The sequence below is a fragment of the Lagenorhynchus albirostris genome, chromosome 9, assembly GCF_949774975.1.
Source record: "Lagenorhynchus albirostris chromosome 9, mLagAlb1.1, whole genome shotgun sequence".
NCBI lineage: Eukaryota > Metazoa > Chordata > Mammalia > Artiodactyla > Delphinidae > Lagenorhynchus > Lagenorhynchus albirostris.
Window position 1 is genome coordinate 23777185 of NC_083103.1, and position 19788 is coordinate 23796972.

General features: G+C 45.0%; 1 protein-coding gene across 4 annotated transcripts in view; it reads right to left on the reverse strand.

Moving 5' to 3' along the window:
* Positions 1 to 469: 469 nt before the first annotated feature.
* The window catches only part of EHF (ETS homologous factor), a 42755-nt gene continuing 23436 nt past the window's right edge, over positions 470 to 19788 (reverse strand). For 3 of the 4 annotated variants that reach the window (XM_060159423.1, XM_060159426.1, XM_060159424.1), the window contains 7 exons: positions 17463 to 17708; positions 15113 to 15175; positions 12371 to 12439; positions 12184 to 12252; positions 6727 to 6789; positions 4966 to 5161; positions 470 to 4862 (listed from right to left, as the gene is read on the reverse strand). In XM_060159423.1, the coding sequence (XP_060015406.1) occupies positions 4763 to 4862; positions 4966 to 5161; positions 6727 to 6789; positions 12184 to 12252; positions 12371 to 12439; positions 15113 to 15175; positions 17463 to 17708 (806 nt within the window). In that variant the 3' untranslated portion in view covers positions 470 to 4762. The remainder of the gene's footprint in view (positions 4863 to 4965; positions 5162 to 6726; positions 6790 to 12183; positions 12253 to 12370; positions 12440 to 15112; positions 15176 to 17462; positions 17709 to 19788) is intronic. The other variant, XM_060159425.1, reaches the window with a different exon arrangement.

Sequence of the window (19788 nt, forward strand, 5' to 3'; positions counted from 1 at the left end):
GGAACCTCAGGAACTTTGTACCTGCTGGTCCCTCCAGTAGGGTACCATTCCCCCAGCCATCTGCATGGCTCCTTTCCTTCCACCCTTCTTAACCCTGTCTAAACTTGCAATCAACCCTACATACTCCAGCACACTTTACTCCTCTTCCTTGCTCTACATTTCTTGACTACACATCTGATATGCTATGTTTGTTTCTTAATATTTTGTTTCTTGTCTGTTTCCATCCAATAGAACATAAACTTCAAAAGAGCAGAATTTTTTTGTCTCTTTCATTCTCTGCCATAACTCAGTGCCTAGGACAGTGCCTGACACATAGTAGTAGATGTTCAGTAAATGCATATTGAGTAACCATATGCAGAAACTGCATATGTTGTGTTGCTAAGTGTGTTGCTAAGTGCATTCCCTCTAAGCCTGGTTTTGAATGACTTGTTGAAGCAAGAAGCACACAGTTACAGGTTGGTTTCTGTGGTTTTTATTAGTGTTTTCTGGGACCCATCAAACCAAAAAAACATATTTTGAAAAATATAATTCTTTCATAAAACAGAAATATTCAGTTTGAATTTAATACAGTTTCAAGGGCAAGATTTCTGATTTTTAAAAAAATAGCAGCAGTAGGGTTGCTTCCCACAAATTGTCAACCCAGAAGCCAGATGAGAAGAAAAGCAAGAATTAGGCATATAGTTACAGAAAGATTAATCCCAATTAAGCTAAACTTGTGAAGGCTTATACATTTTAGTGGTTCGTGAGGCCCAGTCTCAACACGTTTTTATTAAATGTTCTCTGTATCTCTTATTCCAGAAATGGAATACTGAGAAGCAATGCTGAGGTTAATTCAGCTCTGATAATTGTGATTGCTGTGTTGTTTCTTTCACACAGGAGGTATCCATCCAATGGGCTCCTATGGAGTACCTATTACACCCCACATAGTTAGATAAGCTCCTCACAAATACGGTTCCACGCCATGCACACAGTAGGCACTCGATAAACTTTTTTTAACTATAGAAGAATAATATAATTGCCTTTCCCTCTTACTATTTTAACTTTTCCTACACTTTATACATTTGAAAAACAACACACTTGTAAAACTAAAATCTAACATGCATGACTAACCTTATCAAAAGATCCCTCAATATTTTTCAAAACAACAACAAAAAATACAAACCAACCCCAAAATACTAAAACTTAGAACTGCTTTACACTTAAATAGCAATTTACATCATATAAACACATTCATAATCTTCATTGGTTTAAACAGGTTCAAGGTTCATGACTGGCGTCTTACACCAGATAAGTCTCACAGTTCCTAATAAGGTGACAGAATTCTCACACAACATACATTGACTTGCAGAACCAAATAACCTGTTTTGATTTTATTTCAGCGCAGGTAGGAAGGCAAAGTAAAGAGTCTCACAGTAAAATGTTCACCTGATAGATAATATGTCCTTGAAGTTTTGGCCGTTGTGCTCTTCATCCAGTGAAGAAAACAATTTACATCACGATTATGGATATAGCTTCCCAATCCGAGGAGTCTTCCAGAAGACATTCATTCATTCACTCAACATATGGTTATTGAGGACCTGTCTCATGTTAGATACTGGGAAAACAATATTGCTAAGATATCATCCCTGCCCTCAAAGAGCTTACAGTCTAGCAAGGTAAGAGTTTGAAGAAGGACAAGCACACTCAAAGGAAAACTCATTGCCCAGGTCTGCCCTGCTCAGAAAGCAAGTTCAAGAAGCTGTAAGTATGTCCCTGGGAGTCAGGGCTTTGCTCGTTTCATCAAGTCAAATATCTAGAAGCCTCAGATGATCTGAGTCTGGTAAAGTCTTAGAAATACCTTTCCTGCCTCAGGTTCCCAGGAAAAAAACAAAGAAGAGCCTGAGCCTTTAGTTTAAGGAGAGTTTAAGGAGACTGTGCGCAGTGACCATAGGAGCATCGGCTCAGACGAGCTTCTCAAGTGAGAAGCTGTGAGTTGCCAAAAGAAGGGGGCTTCACCTGGTGCTGGCTTGTCTCTGGGATTTTGCTTTCCCTTGCAACACCGGGGGGAAGGATTCTATTCACACCCCAAATTGGCATGGCTCGATTACCTCGAGTTCTCCAAGTCATGAACAGCACACAGAAAATGCATCAAACTCAAGCCAAGACAATAGAGAGATATGCTGAGAACTTAATACGCCCACCTATTTATGCAGGAACCGGATGCCAAGAAACCGTCACTTTCAACAAATAACACAATCTGCTAATTATCTGCAGAGTGTTCCAGTCAGTACACCCCAGACTCACTACCTAGCAGGGACTGCTCTTCAATGGAGAGGGTGAGGAAAGAGCAAGACCAATTTGGAGGAATGTGAGAAACTTACAGGTTTGTGGAAGAGCAAGGTTGGAGAAGGATCCAGGCTGCCTAGATGATGAACAGGCCAAGCCAGAGAAGAAACAGCAGAGAGCGAATTAGCAGACACCTCTAATAACTTCACACAATTCAGGCACACACAGTCACACAAACATTCATGTGTTTACACTAATTCAAATATCTGGAGGTTTAATTCATTCTGTGGGAAGTATAGTCAACTGCTGGGAAAGCCTCATAGCTCTTTAGCCTTCCCCGGAGAGCAAGGTGTGTCTTTCATGCAGGAATGTCTCAGATCTGTGCTGCTCATCTTCATTTCTCTCAGTTCCCTCAGTAACTGTGACTTGACAACACTGAGTAGCACCAAGTCAGGCAGAGAGAAAAACAACTCGGTTGTACCTTCAGAAGGTCATTCATCTCACTAAGCTGTGCTCCAAGGTCACTGGCCATAATGGCTCTCATTATAATTAGGACAAATTCTTCATACTTCCAACATTCTGAATCCATTACAGACACTCTGCAACCTTTGACTATGACTCGCTTGCCTGAGTTGAGGAAGGCACTGCAGGAGGTGTTCCATCAGTGGATGAGACGAGCCCCCTCTTATTGGTACATGTCTTCATTCCCATATTATGCTCAAGATAGAGAGGCAGGAGGGAGGAGAAAGCCAAGGACATGGGGAGCAGAAAAGAAAAGTTGCAAAAGGGATCTGGATGTTCAAACTCATTTTCAAAGTGTCTACAGGCTCACGTTCCTCCCAGATTTCAGGGTCTGGCGATAAGTCTCCAGGGACCCAGAACAATGGCATCATTGGAGAAGTCTCTAACTCCTCCCTGACCATAGATCCTGAACTGAGTTTTCTGTTTTTCTCTTCCATCCTTCTTTTCTTTTCTTTGTCTTTTTTTTTTTTTTAACATTCTTCTAGATGCAAATCTAGGCAAGACATCATTCACTTTGGAATGAGTTAAGATGAGACAGGAAAGAGATTATCCAAAAGAGGAAAGATTATAAGAACTAACATCTGCAAAGATTCTCCCCTGGAACTAACTTCCTCTCTCTCACACACACACTCTTTTTCTCTCCTCTCAGTGTTTCCTTCTGTAATATAATATTTACTCTGTTTTGTAATTCTAGTGCAGTGTGTTTTATTGTTAGCCCTTGTTTAATTTATCTGAGTCTAGCTCTCATCTCAGGTTCTGAAAAGAAATCGCTCTAGCTCTTTCAACCCATTGTCCAAACATTTTAAAAATGAAAAATAGGTTGACTTTAAAGTCTTGCTTTTGCTTCACTCTAGGGATTTTTTGTTGTTGTTTTTCTGAGAATAAATCACCATCTTCATCTTGACTAGCTAAATCAGTGGTTCTCCCTCCCCCCCAGGCCCCGGGGACATTTGGTAATGTCTAGAGACATTTTGGGTTGTCATAACTTCGAGGACCAGAGTGCCATTGGCACCTAGTGGGTACAGATCATAGATACTGCTAAACATCCCAAAACACACAGGACAGCCAAATAATACACAACAAAGAATAATTCAGACAAAAATATCAATTGTGCCAATTGGGAAACCACAGGACAATGGAAGTACAAGAGCAAACTCATAACTACCTCCCTTTTCCCACTTATTTTTAAGCAACTGGGATAAAAATAACCAAAGCCGGACCTTCTCTTTAAGTAACTAAAAGTGAGCAGAGGTGGCAATTGAAGTTTTTCACCAATCATCCAAGGGGGAGGAGGGAAGATAGACTTGGCACCGGGTAAATCATTCCTGAATGAGTATAAAGCCCCCTCCACCATTATTCTTTTCTGATTTAAGCATAAAAGGCATGTGATTATGCAATGATTACAGTCCACTCTGGATTGTGGAAGTCCTCATTCTCCACTCACTGACTCCCGAAGGTCAGGGTAGACTTCTCAGCATCCTTCTGGTTCATCCCACCAATCGGAGACCCTGGAGTTCATCCTAGAGGCCACGCCCACCTCTCCTGAAGAGGCCACGAGGATGCTATGTGCGGAGGACACCTCATCTTTTCCTAAATCATTTTGCACATAAAAACTTTTAATGCCATCTGATTTTTTTTTCTTTCTCCTTAGCAAGAAGCACATGGCTACAGACTCTGTTCTTGCAGTGGAAAAGAACTTCACAATAGAGGCAAAAACAAATCACAGCCACATACAGTGTCATATTTCACAGAAAACTGTGTACGTTTGTTCCCCATATAGGACATACTTCAAAGTAACAAAATAATTCTATCAACTGTCATGTTCCTTCTTCCTTTAGAAGTAGATGTATTTTTTTCCCTGTCATGGTACATAAATATCAGAGAAAAGTAGTCTTTGAAATATTTATGTCCAGGGACTTCTTGGTTGGTTATCATGTGGGATGTGTTTAGGTTTGTGTTCAATGTTTCAGCAGCTTCAGTTTTCATTTTCCCTCCATCCGCGTGCATTCTTCCCAAATTTATATACCAGTCTTCGTCCATCCACACGTTCCAGAATTTCTCTTTTGTAGTAATATCTGTAACAAAAGGCATTGCATAAGGTGGCTGGTCTGATTAAGACAGCCGGGGGAATGACTGGTCACACGGCCTTATCACGCTTGGAGACGTGAAACCCCTCACCTCATGGCTCGGCTGAGTTTTTCGTAGGTCATGCTGCTGTTGTTTTTCTTTTTCCCCCATAGCTGGGCCACAGCCTCTGATTTCAAGAACCTGAAGATGCCCTCAGACCGGTCTTCCCACTTGATTAACCCTGGATTCTTGTCTGGGTTCAGGAGGATGTCGCGGATGAATTCCCATAAGTGAGTCCCTCGCGGATCTGAGGTGAAGGAGAAAAAGGAGTTTATTCATGGCTGAAGTCACTGCAAAGAAGGGCTAGAGGAAGCCTAGAGTTGAAATATCTCACAACAAGTCAGAGATACTTGATTCCATGCTACCCACCTGTGACGCCAAGTCACAGACTCCCCACTGGGTATTTAAGAATGAACTAGCACAGGTTTTTAATTTTACAAATCAGAAAGCTGAAGCATGGAGAATTCAACTGACTTGACCAAGGTCACACAGCTAACGAGTGGCAAAGCCAAGACAAAAGAATAGGTCTTACACAGAGAACAGATTTGTGTTTGCCAAGGGGGCACAGGTTGGGAGAGGGGGCGGAGTGGGAGGTCGGGGTTAGCAGATGTAAGCTATTATATAGAATGGATAAACAACAAGGTTCTACTGTATAGCACAGGGAACTATATACAATATCCTGTGATAAACAATAATAAAAAATATTTTTTAAAAAGGACGTATATATATGTATAACTGAATCACTTTGCTGTACAGCAGAAATGAACACAACATTGTAAATCAACTGTACTTCAATAAAAAGAAATAAGTTTTAAAAATAGGTTTTAGATCTCCTAGGCTAGGAGGTGTATCTTCTAAATATGGTTAACAGATTGCTGGGCATTCATTTCAACTTGTTACTTCCCAGGAGAGCAACGCTCAACCACTTTTATTCAGAACTTCTTTTGTTTAGAACCTCAATCAATTAGACGGCTGCCACCCAGCAACTGTGTGTCAGCCAAATGCGCGTCGGTAGGGTCTTAGAATTCTAACTCCTAGAATATATTGGTGCGGGGTCTCACAGGGGTGGAGGGGGCCAATTCGAAAATGAAACAGCAACTGTAATGAAATTAGTAACCAAATTCAATTCTACCCTCACTGGATTTGTGACACACAACTCCCTCCCACACCCAATTTGAAGGGCTGTGTTCATTCAGTTCTGTGGGATGACCTGGAGTAGCAGATAGCAGATAGCAGTCCAACTCCTTACAATTTCCAGATTACACCACCTTGATTTCTTTCCGTGTCCTCCCCCCCACCACCTCCACGTCTCTGATATTTCATACACTTTCATAAGGTTTTATTATCGGGGGAAATACAACTCCCCAAAAGCACTGTTGAATCTTAAGAATAAACAGTATTTCTTGGAACAATAACTCCACAAAAGTAAGAAGCCAACATTCAGCAAAAGAAAAAAAGAATACACCCTCAGCTGTTTCTTCCCATCTCTCTCCTTTTCCCACCCTTTTTTCTGGAGAAAGGGAAATTGCTCACCCCATGCCTGCAAGAAGTTCTTGTTCACTGATGTCTCAGTTTTAGCACAAAGAGAACAGAATGAGGAGGAAATAACCACTGGGGCTCCACTTTGAGAAACAACTGCAGAGGGGGTTACTTAGACAGTGGGTGATGCCTCTCTTTTCACACCCTACCCAGTCTGAGGTGAAGAAATGCAGGTAGAAGGCAGAGGCAATATTTGTCTAAACACTGGTGGTGTCCAGTTATTCTCCACTCAAGGGGAAGGGCCAGGAGGCATCTGAAAGCCAGCCAACTTACTGTGCTTTTTGGTGTGGGACTTTGTTGGTTGGTCTTGCTGCTTTTTCATATCAGGCGACTCTGCTAAAGAGAAAAATGAGAACTGCTTCATTTCCCTATTTCCTACAATTATCATCTTCATTCATTCATCCACTCATTTCACCAGTATTTATTGAGCACCTACTACATGCCTAGCACTGTTCAGGCAGGTGGTCGTGTCCAAAACAAAACAGAGGTGATAAGTGCTCTGGAGAAAAAATTTCAGGGTAAGAAATAGGGGTAGAAGTGTGGAGATAGGAATAATTTTGCCATTAAATATAAGGTGGTCACAGAAGACGTCTCTGATATGGGGACCAGAAAGGTGTGAGGGGACAGTCATACAGAGAGGTTGTGGAAGAGCTTTCCATGCCTGAGAATAGCAAAGGCCCTGAGGTCAGTGTGCATAGAATAGAAGGAAGTCAGTGTGGCTGTGAACAAGGGGCAGAGGGGAGCAGGTGAGGTTCAGATCACTAAGGCCTTGTAGGACTTTTTGAGGATTTTAGCTCTTATTCTGTGAGAGGTGGGAAACCATTGAAGGATTTATTTTTTATTTGTTTATTTTTGGCTGCGCTGGTCTTCTTTGCTGCCCGCTGGCTTTTTCTAGTTGAGGCGAGCGGGGGCTACTCTTCGTTGCGGTGCATGGGCTTCTCATTACAGTGGCTTCTTGTTGCAGAGCACGGACTCCAGATGTATGGGCTTCAGCAGCTGTGGCACGTGGGCTTAGTAGCTGTGGCTCACGGCCTCTAGAGCGCAGGCTCAGTAGTTGTGGTGCCGGGCTTAGTTGCTCCACGGCACGTGGGATCTTCCCGGACCAGGGATCGAACCCGTGTCCCCTGCATTGGCAGGTGGATTCTTAACCACTGCACCACCAGGGAAGTCCCCACTGAAGGATTTAGGTCATTGAAAAGTTTTAGGCTTTTATATATATATATAAAACAAAAATGTAAACATTTATAACAAAGAAAGATGACTTGTAAGCCAGAGGAGTGCCTTTTTTGGCATGCAAAGTTACCTTTTAATCAGCCTGACAAAGGGGCCATTGACTGGCCTGAGCTCAGTAGAGAGGGCCACAGTGGACTATGGAAACACAGATTAGTTTAACAAATGACTCATTATGGTAACCCTTGAGATTATCAACAAAGAGGAGTTGACAGAGGCAAATCTGTGAAATAAAACTTGTTAAAGAGAAAACTAAATGATCTAGCAGTGTGTGTGTGGGGGGGGTGTGTGGGTGTGTGGGTGTGTCAGTGGGCACTTCAAATGTCAGGACGACTAACGCAGATCTTACCAAAAAAAACTCCCACAATCAAAACTCTGACAACTTGAATCCAGGGCAGCCCCTAAATGGTAGCCAATCCTGACAAGAAATTGGACCAGTATATCGCATCCCTTCTGTGTACATTACATCAGGGCTCCCTAACTTAAGGTTTGCTGACCCATGTGTGGACTTCAATGGCATTTCAGACTGACTGAAACCGCAGGTAAAGGAAGAGGGTCCACAGCTTTCAAGATTGTCAGTAGTGATCCATTATTCAATAAAGTTTGAATACCATTACCTCCTAAGGAAAATGGTTAAGAAGACTAGCTCCTGTTTCTTGACCACTTACTATGTACCAGTCACTGTGGTCAGCACTTTCCATGAATCACCTGTTTTGATTCACACAATCACCCTATGAAGAAGGCGATAGCAGGATCCAGAGGTTTCACTCATAACCACTATTCTATGCCATTTCCAAAGAGGGTGCCACATAAGAGATTTCATAAATGTCTTCCCTGCCAAGAATCAGGTTCAGTTCTGCAACCCACTAGTTAGTGGGGAAAAGTCATTCCAATTTGATGATTCTCTATTTCCCCGCATGCACGGGTGCATTCACCTATCTGATCCCCCAGATTGTCACAACTCAGAGCTCCCAGCAGTTTGAAAGTCGTGGTGGGATAGATGAGAGAGTTTTAATAAGATCTGGTTACAAGAGAAACCTCTTTTTCTGGTTAAATGTGCCACCATCCTCCCCCACCCCGCCGCCCCTCCCCCTCAACACTGTCAGCAGGAGGGTTCGCACCCGACTTGGATTTCTCTGAAACCTGAAAGAACAAATTCGCAGGAAATGCAAGGAGACTCCACTCTCCCTCCCTGTAGGTTTCAGGGTGAGGTTGCGACATCCCATCAGGATGTGACAATATTGCGACAGGTTGGCACCCACAGCGGTTTCCAAGTGATACATCATTCTGACAGGGCCACGTTGTTCTGCAGACAAAGAGTGGCATTTACCCAGCAGGCCACAAGCAAAGCTCATTTTCAAATGGCATCCAGGAGGGATGAAGGGCCATTATTTCAGAGCCAGCATTGAACTCAGAAAAACCCAAGTGTAGGTGTCTCTCAGCTTGGCCTCAATCATTGTTTACGGGTTGCAAACTCATGTAATGCAAGAATCAGTTACTTTGGGGAGTTAAGGTACCTTTATGAATAAAATGGAAACCTTGGCCCCTCTCCCCAGAAAAAGGCACATATGTGTACACTCGTGAAATTCTGCAACAATTTCAGGAGTGTGTGGGTCACTTAGGAGTCCATGGACTCCAGATTAAGAACCCCCAGACCAGCTACACCACGAGGAAATGTTCTCTTCGAGATGTCAGCCATTTGCCCAAGGTAGATTTCCATCCAGCTTAAGAAAGACCTCCCGCGAAAAAAATCCCCCAATAAAAATGTGTGCATCACCATAGGCAAGAATATGCAGCCAAGGGCAAAAGAAACTTGAATTTCTTCCAGCCTCTTCTTCCAGCCCCCAGGGCATGCGCGACAAGCTGTGGAATCACCCACCTGCCTCAGCACTAAAATCCTTTGATCTGAAACCTCACCTTAATATGATGGCCTTGCCCCCTGTATCTTCCCCCGGCCCCCAAATAAAAGTCAAAACCTTTGAAGTTAGCCGCGTGGTTAAGTGATTCATCCTTATAAAATAATGGCTTGCTCTGGGGAAACTGTCCAGATTGGCCTTCTCCTGCTCCACTCCCAGGCACCTCAGGCCAAGGTCCAGTCCAGACGGGGCACCACCAAGGCACGAGTTTATGATGAGCTCCAGAGCATGACTTCATCTAAGCTGCTTCACAAGAAGCAAAGATTAGAAGCATTTGCATATTATTCAGCTGTGAGCCATTTCTTTACGGGATATACAAATTTCAGTGTTATAATAGACCATGCCACCCTCGCTCTAGGCTCAGCGAGTCGGTAAATAAACACATCAATCCCGAATTAGCGTCATTGGCTCGAGGACTATCGGGCAGATCCGGAGCACTGGCGGTGGCCATTTTATGAAATGAGCAGATGACAGAGACATCAAAACAGAGCCCGCTTCCCCACCTGTGTTTATCAGCGAGGGCGTCAGTTGACGTGTGGCCTCGCCTCGGCGCGGCTTGTGACTTGCACTAAAACACATAAAGATACTTAACTGCACTCCATTTCATGGGAGCTGGAAATCCAAAGACTCAGACAAATGACAAGGGTCTTTGGCGGGGGGGGGGGTGGTTCTGGTCCCGTCCAGTAGAGACTAAACTATTCTGAAAGGAACTGATCCTTACAAGGCTGTAATTAACTACCCTACCTGGAAGGCTGTTACCCCAAAGAATTCAGCAACCCAGACACTGAAATGATTCTTTAAGTGATCATTCGGATCGGGGTCCTGGAGGGCTCATCTCATTTTCCAGCCTGTGTTACCATTTCGGGATAGGAATGTGGAGTAAGGTGATCAAGAATCAAGGGAGGTGCAGGAGAGCAGATCTGTAAAGCCCATTTGAAGAAGGACTATTCAAAAGGAGAATAGTTGAACTCAGGAGACAGTGAGTTAGTTCCCTGTTACTACAAATATGAAAGCCGACATTGGTCCCTGTTGATTGGGAGATTCCAGCAGGTTAAGTCAGGATGCAGGAGAGAGCAGTGTGGCCTGGCTGGGAGGGCAGCAGAGTTGCTTTTCCTTTTACGGCTTTTCCTCTCCCAGGTGCCTAGAGACCTAACCATCCCTGAGGCTCAGGAAGTGGTTGGTTCAACTTTATTCTTCCTTGGAATCTTCTGCCCTAAGCCAAAGACCCAGGACGTGGGAGGTGACACCTCAGGAGGTGTGTCAGGAAGTCAGAGGGCGACCGTGGTGGTTTCTTCAGCTCTGAAAACCTTGGTCTTGACTGGGTGGCAACGATTGCCACAGAAATTTTACCCTGACTGGCTCAGTTCCCCCAGCATGGCAAATCCACTGCAGAACCTTTCCAGTGTTTGATCTAGTTCCCTAATTTCAGCAAATACTTAGAGTGACACATAAGGCGATGGGCCTCTGTGTGGAGGGGGAGGTCGAGAAATGAATTGGCCTCCATTCTTAACCTCAATTCCAGAAGCATTTACCCTGGCTGCCAGCCCTGTCTCATTCAAAGGGCTTGACCCGAACAAAACCTCAAACCAAAAGCTTGCATTTTTTTCAGTTCTCAAAAGCACACTCAACAAAATGAAAAAAAAAAAAAAAAAAAAAGGAAGGAGGAAGGGTTGTTGTTTGATTCTTCCTTTCACAGACACTCTTTTAAATCCCAGTTCTGAAGCTGCCCCAAATTCAATTCCAGGAAAAGACAGATTCACTTGTGACGGGTCTAAGCTCCATTTCACAGAGCCAAACAGATTCACAAATTCGCACCGAGATCAAGGGACAACACGAAACCCTCTCTTCACCTCCCCCATGCACTCATTCCTACCAGTGGACCTATTTGTAAGTGGACAAGGAGAAATAATCTGAAATGCAATCTGAAAGCTCCTTTCCCAGACTCCCAACAGACCAACCCTCCCGCTCAGTGTAACCTTGATTGAGAGTCATGGGTAGACCCCAGATGCATCCAGTCCTAACCAAACACAACTCATATGAACATAATTCATAATGTGCAGGTGGTCTGACTAATTAGAGAGTCCTGATGAGCCGACAAGGTCAGACTTTAAAACTGACCCTGATTCCCAGGGTTCCAGAAGTTTTCAGCTACTGCCCCTCCACCCAGAGACCATCATCCCAGGTTCACTGACCTCTGAATTCCACTGTTAGACATTCAGTCTCTAAAGCCAAAGACAGCTTGTTGAAAATTAAATAGAGCCTTCTCCCCCATAAATATACCCACGTATGAATAATTTTATTGGATAATTTCACAAAAGCAAGTTTTTACTGAAGAGAGAGTTTCTGTTGTCACAGAGAGTGACTTGGTTTCACAGGAGCAAAACACATTTCCTAGAGGCATCCTTGCTGGTCATTTTCAATGTACAAATATGGGCCCGAAAGCAGATTCTCTATAAATTTTTCCTAGCCTTTTAATGGGAAAGACTCCAGCAAAGTTGGAAATGTAGGGCATTGGTAATTCTCATTAATTCACAGGAAGCACTTGCAGGAGGTACACTCAGCCTCGGATGTCAGGACAACTTACCAATGGGAAGGTGACCGCTGGTTGTCATGGAGATCTGGGCCCGGCAGAAAGTTTTGCTGTCCAACAACTCTGTGGCAATGAAAACATAAAGGACATTAAGAGTCCCCTCCTTACAACATAAATTTTGGGCTGTTAGAAAACCAGAATAAGAATGTACAAGGGTCTTAAGCGTTGGGGAGTTAGTTACCTACTGTGCTACCATAGTTGGTGTCATATAAATAGTTTTCTTCTTTCCAGGTGTTCATGATGGAAGGGTCTACAAAGGACAGAAAATGGGAATGTCAGCAATCACCTTCCCCAGGTGAGGAGTTTGCCTTTTCTTACTCACTGTTCATCAGAGAGGTGTGGGACGAGGGGCTGGTTCTCAGGGAGAAGAGATAAGATTCTGTTTCAGCCACATGTTACCTTATCATAATGTTACCCCAGTTTTCTTCCAGGGCCCTAGGGGAGGTGGACTTTGTTACGGCCCCATCCAGGTGTTCTACACCTGTTGCGTTTTGAGGGAAGTGAGAGAAGTTGCAACAGTGGGATCCTGTCCTAGACCAATGCTTTCCTGAGGATATTCCCAGTCTGCACTTGGTGGGGGGGGGGGGGATCCAGGAGCCTGGCATTGTCTTACATTCTACTATATTGTCACCAGAATATTTTTAGACTAGTAAAAAAAATGGCAGGGACAAAATAATTTCATGATTAATGAGCATCTTTTCCTAGTAACGTCTTCCTGGGAGAATTAATGATGTTTCTTTAAGAAAAAGTCTGCTCAGTCTTATCACAGAGTCTTTATTGCTAAAATCCAGAGAGAAACTCTCCTCAAGTTGGGTGACAGCCCCCTCCCTCCAAGATTTCTCCAATATGCTTAAGGGGTGACATAAAATTTTCAAAACAGAACTAAGGAGAAGGAGATGAGAGTGTTACTAAATCAAATAAACAGGTTTTAAGAGTAGGGCCTCATTGCTTCATCTAGGAAAAGTTCTCTCTCTCTCTCTCTTCAGTGTGCTGGGTAAGCACGTCTCCTGACTCTTCAGATTTCAGACTCCAAGGAAACTCCCCTCCACCTACCCTAAACGAAGCCCAACTCCTACACACCCCTCACCTCTGGGCTGATCTCCAACAGAAGCTTCTTCTTTCCTGGCTGGCCAAGAGCTGTGAGATCTGGCAGGAGCTGTCACCTCATCCCCACCAGGAGCTTCCTGCTCTCCCCTCGTCACAGACAGAGGCTGCCCTCGGCTCCCTCCTGCCCAGCATCTGAATTTCAGGGCCGGGGTGGTAAGCCACTGGCCGAGTTTCATTTTGTTTTTGTAGCATAAATGGTATAAAAACCTGACTCACTGGCTAAGTCCTCCTGTTTACGACATAGGGATTTAGCTGGTATTTGAACTAATAGCTACGTGTTTGGGCACCCCAAGCCTGATCACTTAGGGGTTACACCCTCTGTCCTCGTTGGGTCACCTTGTGTACCTGTTGTTGTCTCTGAAAACAAACTGAACCAAAAAGGTTTGGGGGTGTTGGCCCCTGTATGAGCCTCCTTTCCCCTCCTCCCAGGGTGGAGCTTCCTCCCCACCCTTCGGCTCAGCTTTTCTGAACTGGCAACATGAGAAGATCTGGATGGTCAAGGAGGAATTGTCAAGTACTTGGGACCTCTCCAGTACCAGCCTGGCTCCTCCGCTGGGGCTATCTGTCCAGTCAACAGTGGGGATTCGGGGTCAGGGGGCACCATCCTCTAGGTCAAGTCCTGTGCCTGCCTCTAGGGCAGTCACGTCCATAAAGCATAGGCCATCTGGGTAACTCAACCCTGGTCTCCGGGGGGAAGGGCAGGGCTAGGAATACCTAATTCACATGTTTAGCAGCTACTGTTTTTTCTTTAATAATGGTAGACCAGCCCCCTTATAAAAGAGTAAATAACTGCGTGGGGCCAATTTCTGCCCCTAGTGACTCACAAATCACCCCAGGTCTAATATAGTCCTTGGTGACCGGCACGCAACCTGCAGGGAGGCCTGAGGCAAACTCCGTGGTTGGTCCATGTGGCCCACATTCTCACTGATGTGGACATGGGGAGTGACCTTGGAGCAGTGGCAGCTCCTATGGACCTGGGGGGACTTGCAGAGCTCTCCCTAGACTAAGAGGTCATAGGCCAAAGGTCACTATATAAAGACCTCTGATTGGTACAAGGCTCTAGGGCACAACTTCTCGAGGCAGTTACTGCCCCCTGCAAGTTCCCAGGGGAGACAGAAAGTCCCCAGGAGAGAGATTTTGGGGCAGAGGAAGGAGGGATGATTAGGCAGATGAAGGAGAACAAAAATGAATGTAGCTACTCTGGGCCTGCAGACCCTACTCAGAGCTCAGAATAGTGGCTTTTGTCTAAAAGCATACTTAAGGCAGGAGTCAGTTCCACAGCTGCCTTTGGACATCCCTACAGAAACTCCAAGGTCCCTAGAAACTATAGTAACTACAACACCAAGTCCGAACCTTCCTCCTCCTTGAGAAACACACTCCCTCCAAGGGAGGAGAGGGAGAGGAGACACTGACCCTTCCTCTTCTCTCCCCTGGCTTCTCCTAACTTGGCCAAGTCCAATCCCCTGACTCTTTGTGGTGACAAGAAAGCCCACTTAGACTCTGCATTTTCTGGGCTCCTGGATCAGAGCCTGGATGTTCCCTTGACCAACCATGGGAAGCAGAGAAGTGTGGGCAGAATTAGGCTCACCATCAATCTTAGAAATCAGAAATAGTCGGCAGTCACTGGTCCCAAAGATGAGGGATGAGGCTCATGGCTACCGGGCCCATTGGAGACAGCCAGGGAAGAGACATCCCTGGGTTTCCTGCCAAAGTACTGGCTCCGTCCCGCTCTCACACTCTCCCTCACACTCCCTCTCAGTTGTCCTCCGCAGGCCTTTGCCTACCAAGTTGGCTCCCTTCATCTGCCACGACTCACCAGCTTGTTCGGTCTTGACGATGACATTGTGTGTGGACTGGAACAGGTCACTGCTGCACTGGCCTGTGAAGGACAGATTGGGAAACTCAGAGCGGGCCCACGTGTAGCCAAAATGTGTTGCTTGACCAAGGACGAAGCTGGCTTCATGAAAGAGTTTCTGACAGTCCCACAGCATGTTCACCTTTCTTTGCTTCTGGGAGGGGGCTTCCCTCTCTGGATCTATAATCTCAAGCCTGGGGCCCTTGGCCCAGAAAATCAGTAGCTAGGGCACCAACATCAGATGAAATTATTTGGCCTTGCATAGAGAAGGCATCCAGTATGGAGGAAATAAAACTTTAGAAGTTGAAAGACCAGTTTTTCCACTAATAGCTGCAAGGTACTTCACCTTTCTTCATCTTGGTTTCCTCAATTGTATATTTCGGAGATTAAACTAGCTAAAGTCATTAGATTTCCTCTAAGGTGCTTTCACATACTAAGATTTGATACAAAATGCAAAGGAAACATAAGGAAAATCACCTTAATTCTTCTTTGATCTTAAATTTAATCAAACCCCTTTTGATTAGATCTAATCTATGAGCTTTGTCTGGATAAGTGCAGTGATTCTTCCCTTATTTATGCCTGGCAACTTTTCTCCAGATGTATCATATATAAGAGCACATATATACATGTGAGTTCATTTCATATGTTTTTCCTGCCCATCCAGATTATAAATATCTCAGGAGCAGAGGTCATGCTTTAATGTCTCTGACCTTCAGTTTTCCCAGATGAAAACTGCCCCTGTCAAATGGGTGCAATATTTATTTTCTCATAAGGTCACCAAACGAATCAATTCACTTAGAGTCCTTGTATAAGTAAATACTCAATAAATGGAAGTTAGAGGAATGTCTACAAAAAGGCAAACAACGAAACAAAGGTGAGAAATCTGGACATTAGGCATTCAGAGGCACCAGCAGCATGCAAGTCATGGAAGGCCAAAGATGGAAGGTCAAAGGTGGAAGGTCAAGGACGGCCACATCACCTCCCACGCTTCCCTGCCTTAAGCTTCAATCAGGGCAAAGCTTTAAAGAGACAGAGACAGAGAAAGAGTTACCATTCCACTTGAGATGCTGCAAGTTGCTGTAGAGGAGCTGTCCCGCTGGATTTAATTGGAGGTGGGGAGGTAAATATTTTTAATTCTTCAAGTGTAAGTCTGCTCTTTCTGAAGATGCCTGGGGGTTATTTTTAGAGCTTTGTTTGGTTTGGTTCTAGTAAAAGAAAAAGGAGCAACCACCTCTGTGAGGTGGATGGGAAGTAGGGAGTGCCCAGGAGCTGAATGAGGTCATCTCAAAGGACCACCACTTCTGCCCGCTCCGAAGCCAGACGCTGGGTTCTCTTCAGTGTTGATGGCAGCTCTCTGGATCTGAATCTGGTTCACAGCCCTGGAGCTCATGCTTCCCAAAGCTCCAGCTACATGCCCAAACACAGATTCTGCTTAGACAGCATGCCCATTCCGATGTGGACAGGACAGCTCACTATTCATACATATCACTGCTTTCCAAAATAGTTCTCAGAGGAGCTAGTGTTTATAACCACTATCGGAAGAACCTTAGGCCCGTGTCAAGGACATTCTGCAAGACAGATGTCTACCCTACCAGCTCTTGCAAGCCAGTGTAGCACGCATGCATGTGTGAATAAACTAGCACCAATGGACAGCCTTTAAACGGTGCCTGTCTATGTGCTAGGTGAGGCCTCAGGAAAGACACCTGGGGTTCTAGGGCAGCACCAATCCCAGAAACCACTGCAGAAACATCCCAGATGTGTCCAGACCATTCGTTTTAAGTCTTTTTTCGATTCAGGACCTTTTAAAAATCTGTTGTAGTATCGTAAGCTTTCTCCCCTCCCAAAAAACAAACTAGATCTAATTTTGCCTATTTTCTTACCACACTTACGTCCCATCTTAAGAACCTAGGTGTAGAAAGTTTTTTAAAAAAAGTAGCCATGATGATCTTAACAAGCAAGGGATTGGGAATGAAACAATGAACCCCATTTGCAAGAGAAAGAAGTGGTTTTCTGAGAGTACCAAGTATCCTGTGAATACCCAGCTAACCTTTGTCTCCTTGGAAATTAACCATGTAAAGAGAGAATTACATTATGCTGGATTTGTATGGGATTAGACACACCTTGTACCCTAGGCTTCAAGCCTGTCCTCTCACCTCCCTTCTACTTCTCTGTCTCAGGAGACAGTAATTTGGAGGTGAGACCATTCTTGGATGCCCCTAAACAGGAACTCTGCCAGCTGTGGAGTCTCTGCTCTTCCCAGATGGCTCCTAGCAGGGCAGAGAGACAGAGACAGAGACAGAGAAAGAGTTACCATTCCACTTGAGATGCTGCAAGTTGCTGTAGAGGAGCTGTCCCGCTGTCCCGGCCGCCCGGGTGAACTCCTGCAGACTCATGCTGCAGAGATGCTCGCCGTTGATGTCAAACTCCTGGAAAGGGATGCAGCTGGCATCCAGCTGGTTGGTGTCCAGGAGGTGCTGGAGCCATTCCCACACCTGGTACTTGGTCCAGTACTGAGGATGGATTTCATGCCACTGGCCTCCAAAAAACCCGCTGGAAACTGCAAAACAGGAGGCGGCCCTGTGAGTGACCTGTGTTTGTTTCCGAGCATGATCCCAGACGTGGGGATGCCCCTCTGGCTGCCAGACGTCACAGGGATCACAACCACCCTCTGCGTGCATCAGTGGGGATTGGAGCTTGAGATGGGCTCTGGAGAGGAGGCTCTAGGAAACGCAGTTCTTTCCCCAGTTGTGGTGGGAGCCAATCATTCAGCCTCCGTATATCTTCATTTTGTTCTCCATATACTTACCCCTGAGCTCTGGATGAGGACACAACACTTGAAATGCTCTGAGATCATGAGCTCTTTCCCCACCTCCCACAAAGTACCATGAAAGCTAAAGCATTGTTACAGTTTCAACAGAGTATTAGCTTCTTGTCCACACCCACATAGTTGTCTCCTTCTCCCTCTCTCTCTCCCATTTATTTCTCTCTCTTACACACGCATATATACACATACATACCCAAAACTCAGACCATTTTCAACCAAAACTGAAGCTTGAGACTCAGGTTCTTTTCTCTGTGATGCCTTTGCTGCTCCCCAAAATGGTCCAGATGATTCATCTGCTCACGGTGCTGACATCCTCCCACCCCATACTGGTTATTACAGCCACTAGGATGTCACTTCCCTACTCAGCTACCTTCAGCAATTTCCCTTTATCCACTGAAATTAGGCCCCAAACTGCCAAGCCAGGCATTAAGGCTCTTCACTAACTATTCCTCAAGTGACCTTTTGCCTTTTTTCTATGTTGTTCTTTCAGCCCGGTTTGTATTCTACCTATTGAATTTCCCTGTTGAATTTCTACCCAGCTTGCTGACCCTGACCACCCTATAAAGCCATCGCAGACTGACTGCTGAGGGCTGCTGTCCTCTGCAACTCCAGAAGATGCACTTTACATTTCTCCTAATGACGTTTGTCATGTTCTGCCTCTCTTGGTGGGACTCTAACTACAGTCCTGTTCTCCTTTGTAAATTGTATGCTCAAGGTCATGGACTCTATCTTACCCATCCTTGTATATCCCATAAAAACTACCTCAGAGACTTTGCCATCATAGGTACTGTCTCTCTCTTTCTTTAGTAAATTTGGGGCTGAAGAAGAAATAACGTCGGAACCTGGAAGAGTTGTGAGGTGCATTCACAAGATGGTTAATTCAAGTACCGGGGAAGAAGAGGAATTCATTCAAGCCAGTAACTATTACTGAGCTCACTAAGGACTAACCATCTATGTATGTGACTCTCATACTCACTTAAGAGAACATGACGAAATCAGCCCAAAATCCTGGAGGGATGGAGAAGAGAGAACCAGCCTCTGGCGGCATGTAACCAGACTGAGAGACCTTATGATCCCCTTGAAAGCATGGGCCAAGGGAAGGAGCTCTCTAGTGGGCAAGGTGAGGGGCAAGGACAAGGGGAAAACCCTATTATAGCCCACCAAGCTGAAGGAGGGGAAGTCCAGCTGAGCATGACACACAGATATTCCCACAAACTCAAGGATAGACCAATAGAGGAAAACGTAGCAAAAGAAAATGGTCCCTAACTTTTTCTTCAAGGTCATGCTAGATCAGTGCTTCTCAAACTCTAATGTGATTATGAATCACCAGGGAATGTGGTTCAAATGCAGATTCTGATTCCATAGACCTGGGGTGAGGCCTGAGTTTCTGCATTCCTAACAAGCTTCTCCAGGATGATTATGGTGCTGGTCAGTGGATACAGTTTGAATGGCAAGGAGCTACAGAGCTCCAAAAGGTTTGATCTCCACAATGCCTATAGCCTAGCCCTCAACACCTCAGGAGGAAAGGCTGAAGGGGGAATGTTTCCAAGCCGGTCCCACCTGCCACTCATATTATGTGCCTTGCTCCTCCTTCCTCGTGGCCACAAAAAAGCAGGCCTAAACCCTCAGCTTGGGCCCTAAAGGAGAAGCCAACAGTGGAGGGGGAAGGGGCAGGGACTGGACGAATCTAGTCCCAAAATTTAATTACGTAGAAATATTCCCTAATACACCAACACTCAGAGCCTAGACCGGATGTCTCTATTTCCTCCCGACTTTTTGGTGTCCCACCAATACAGCTGTTTAAGGGTGGCCT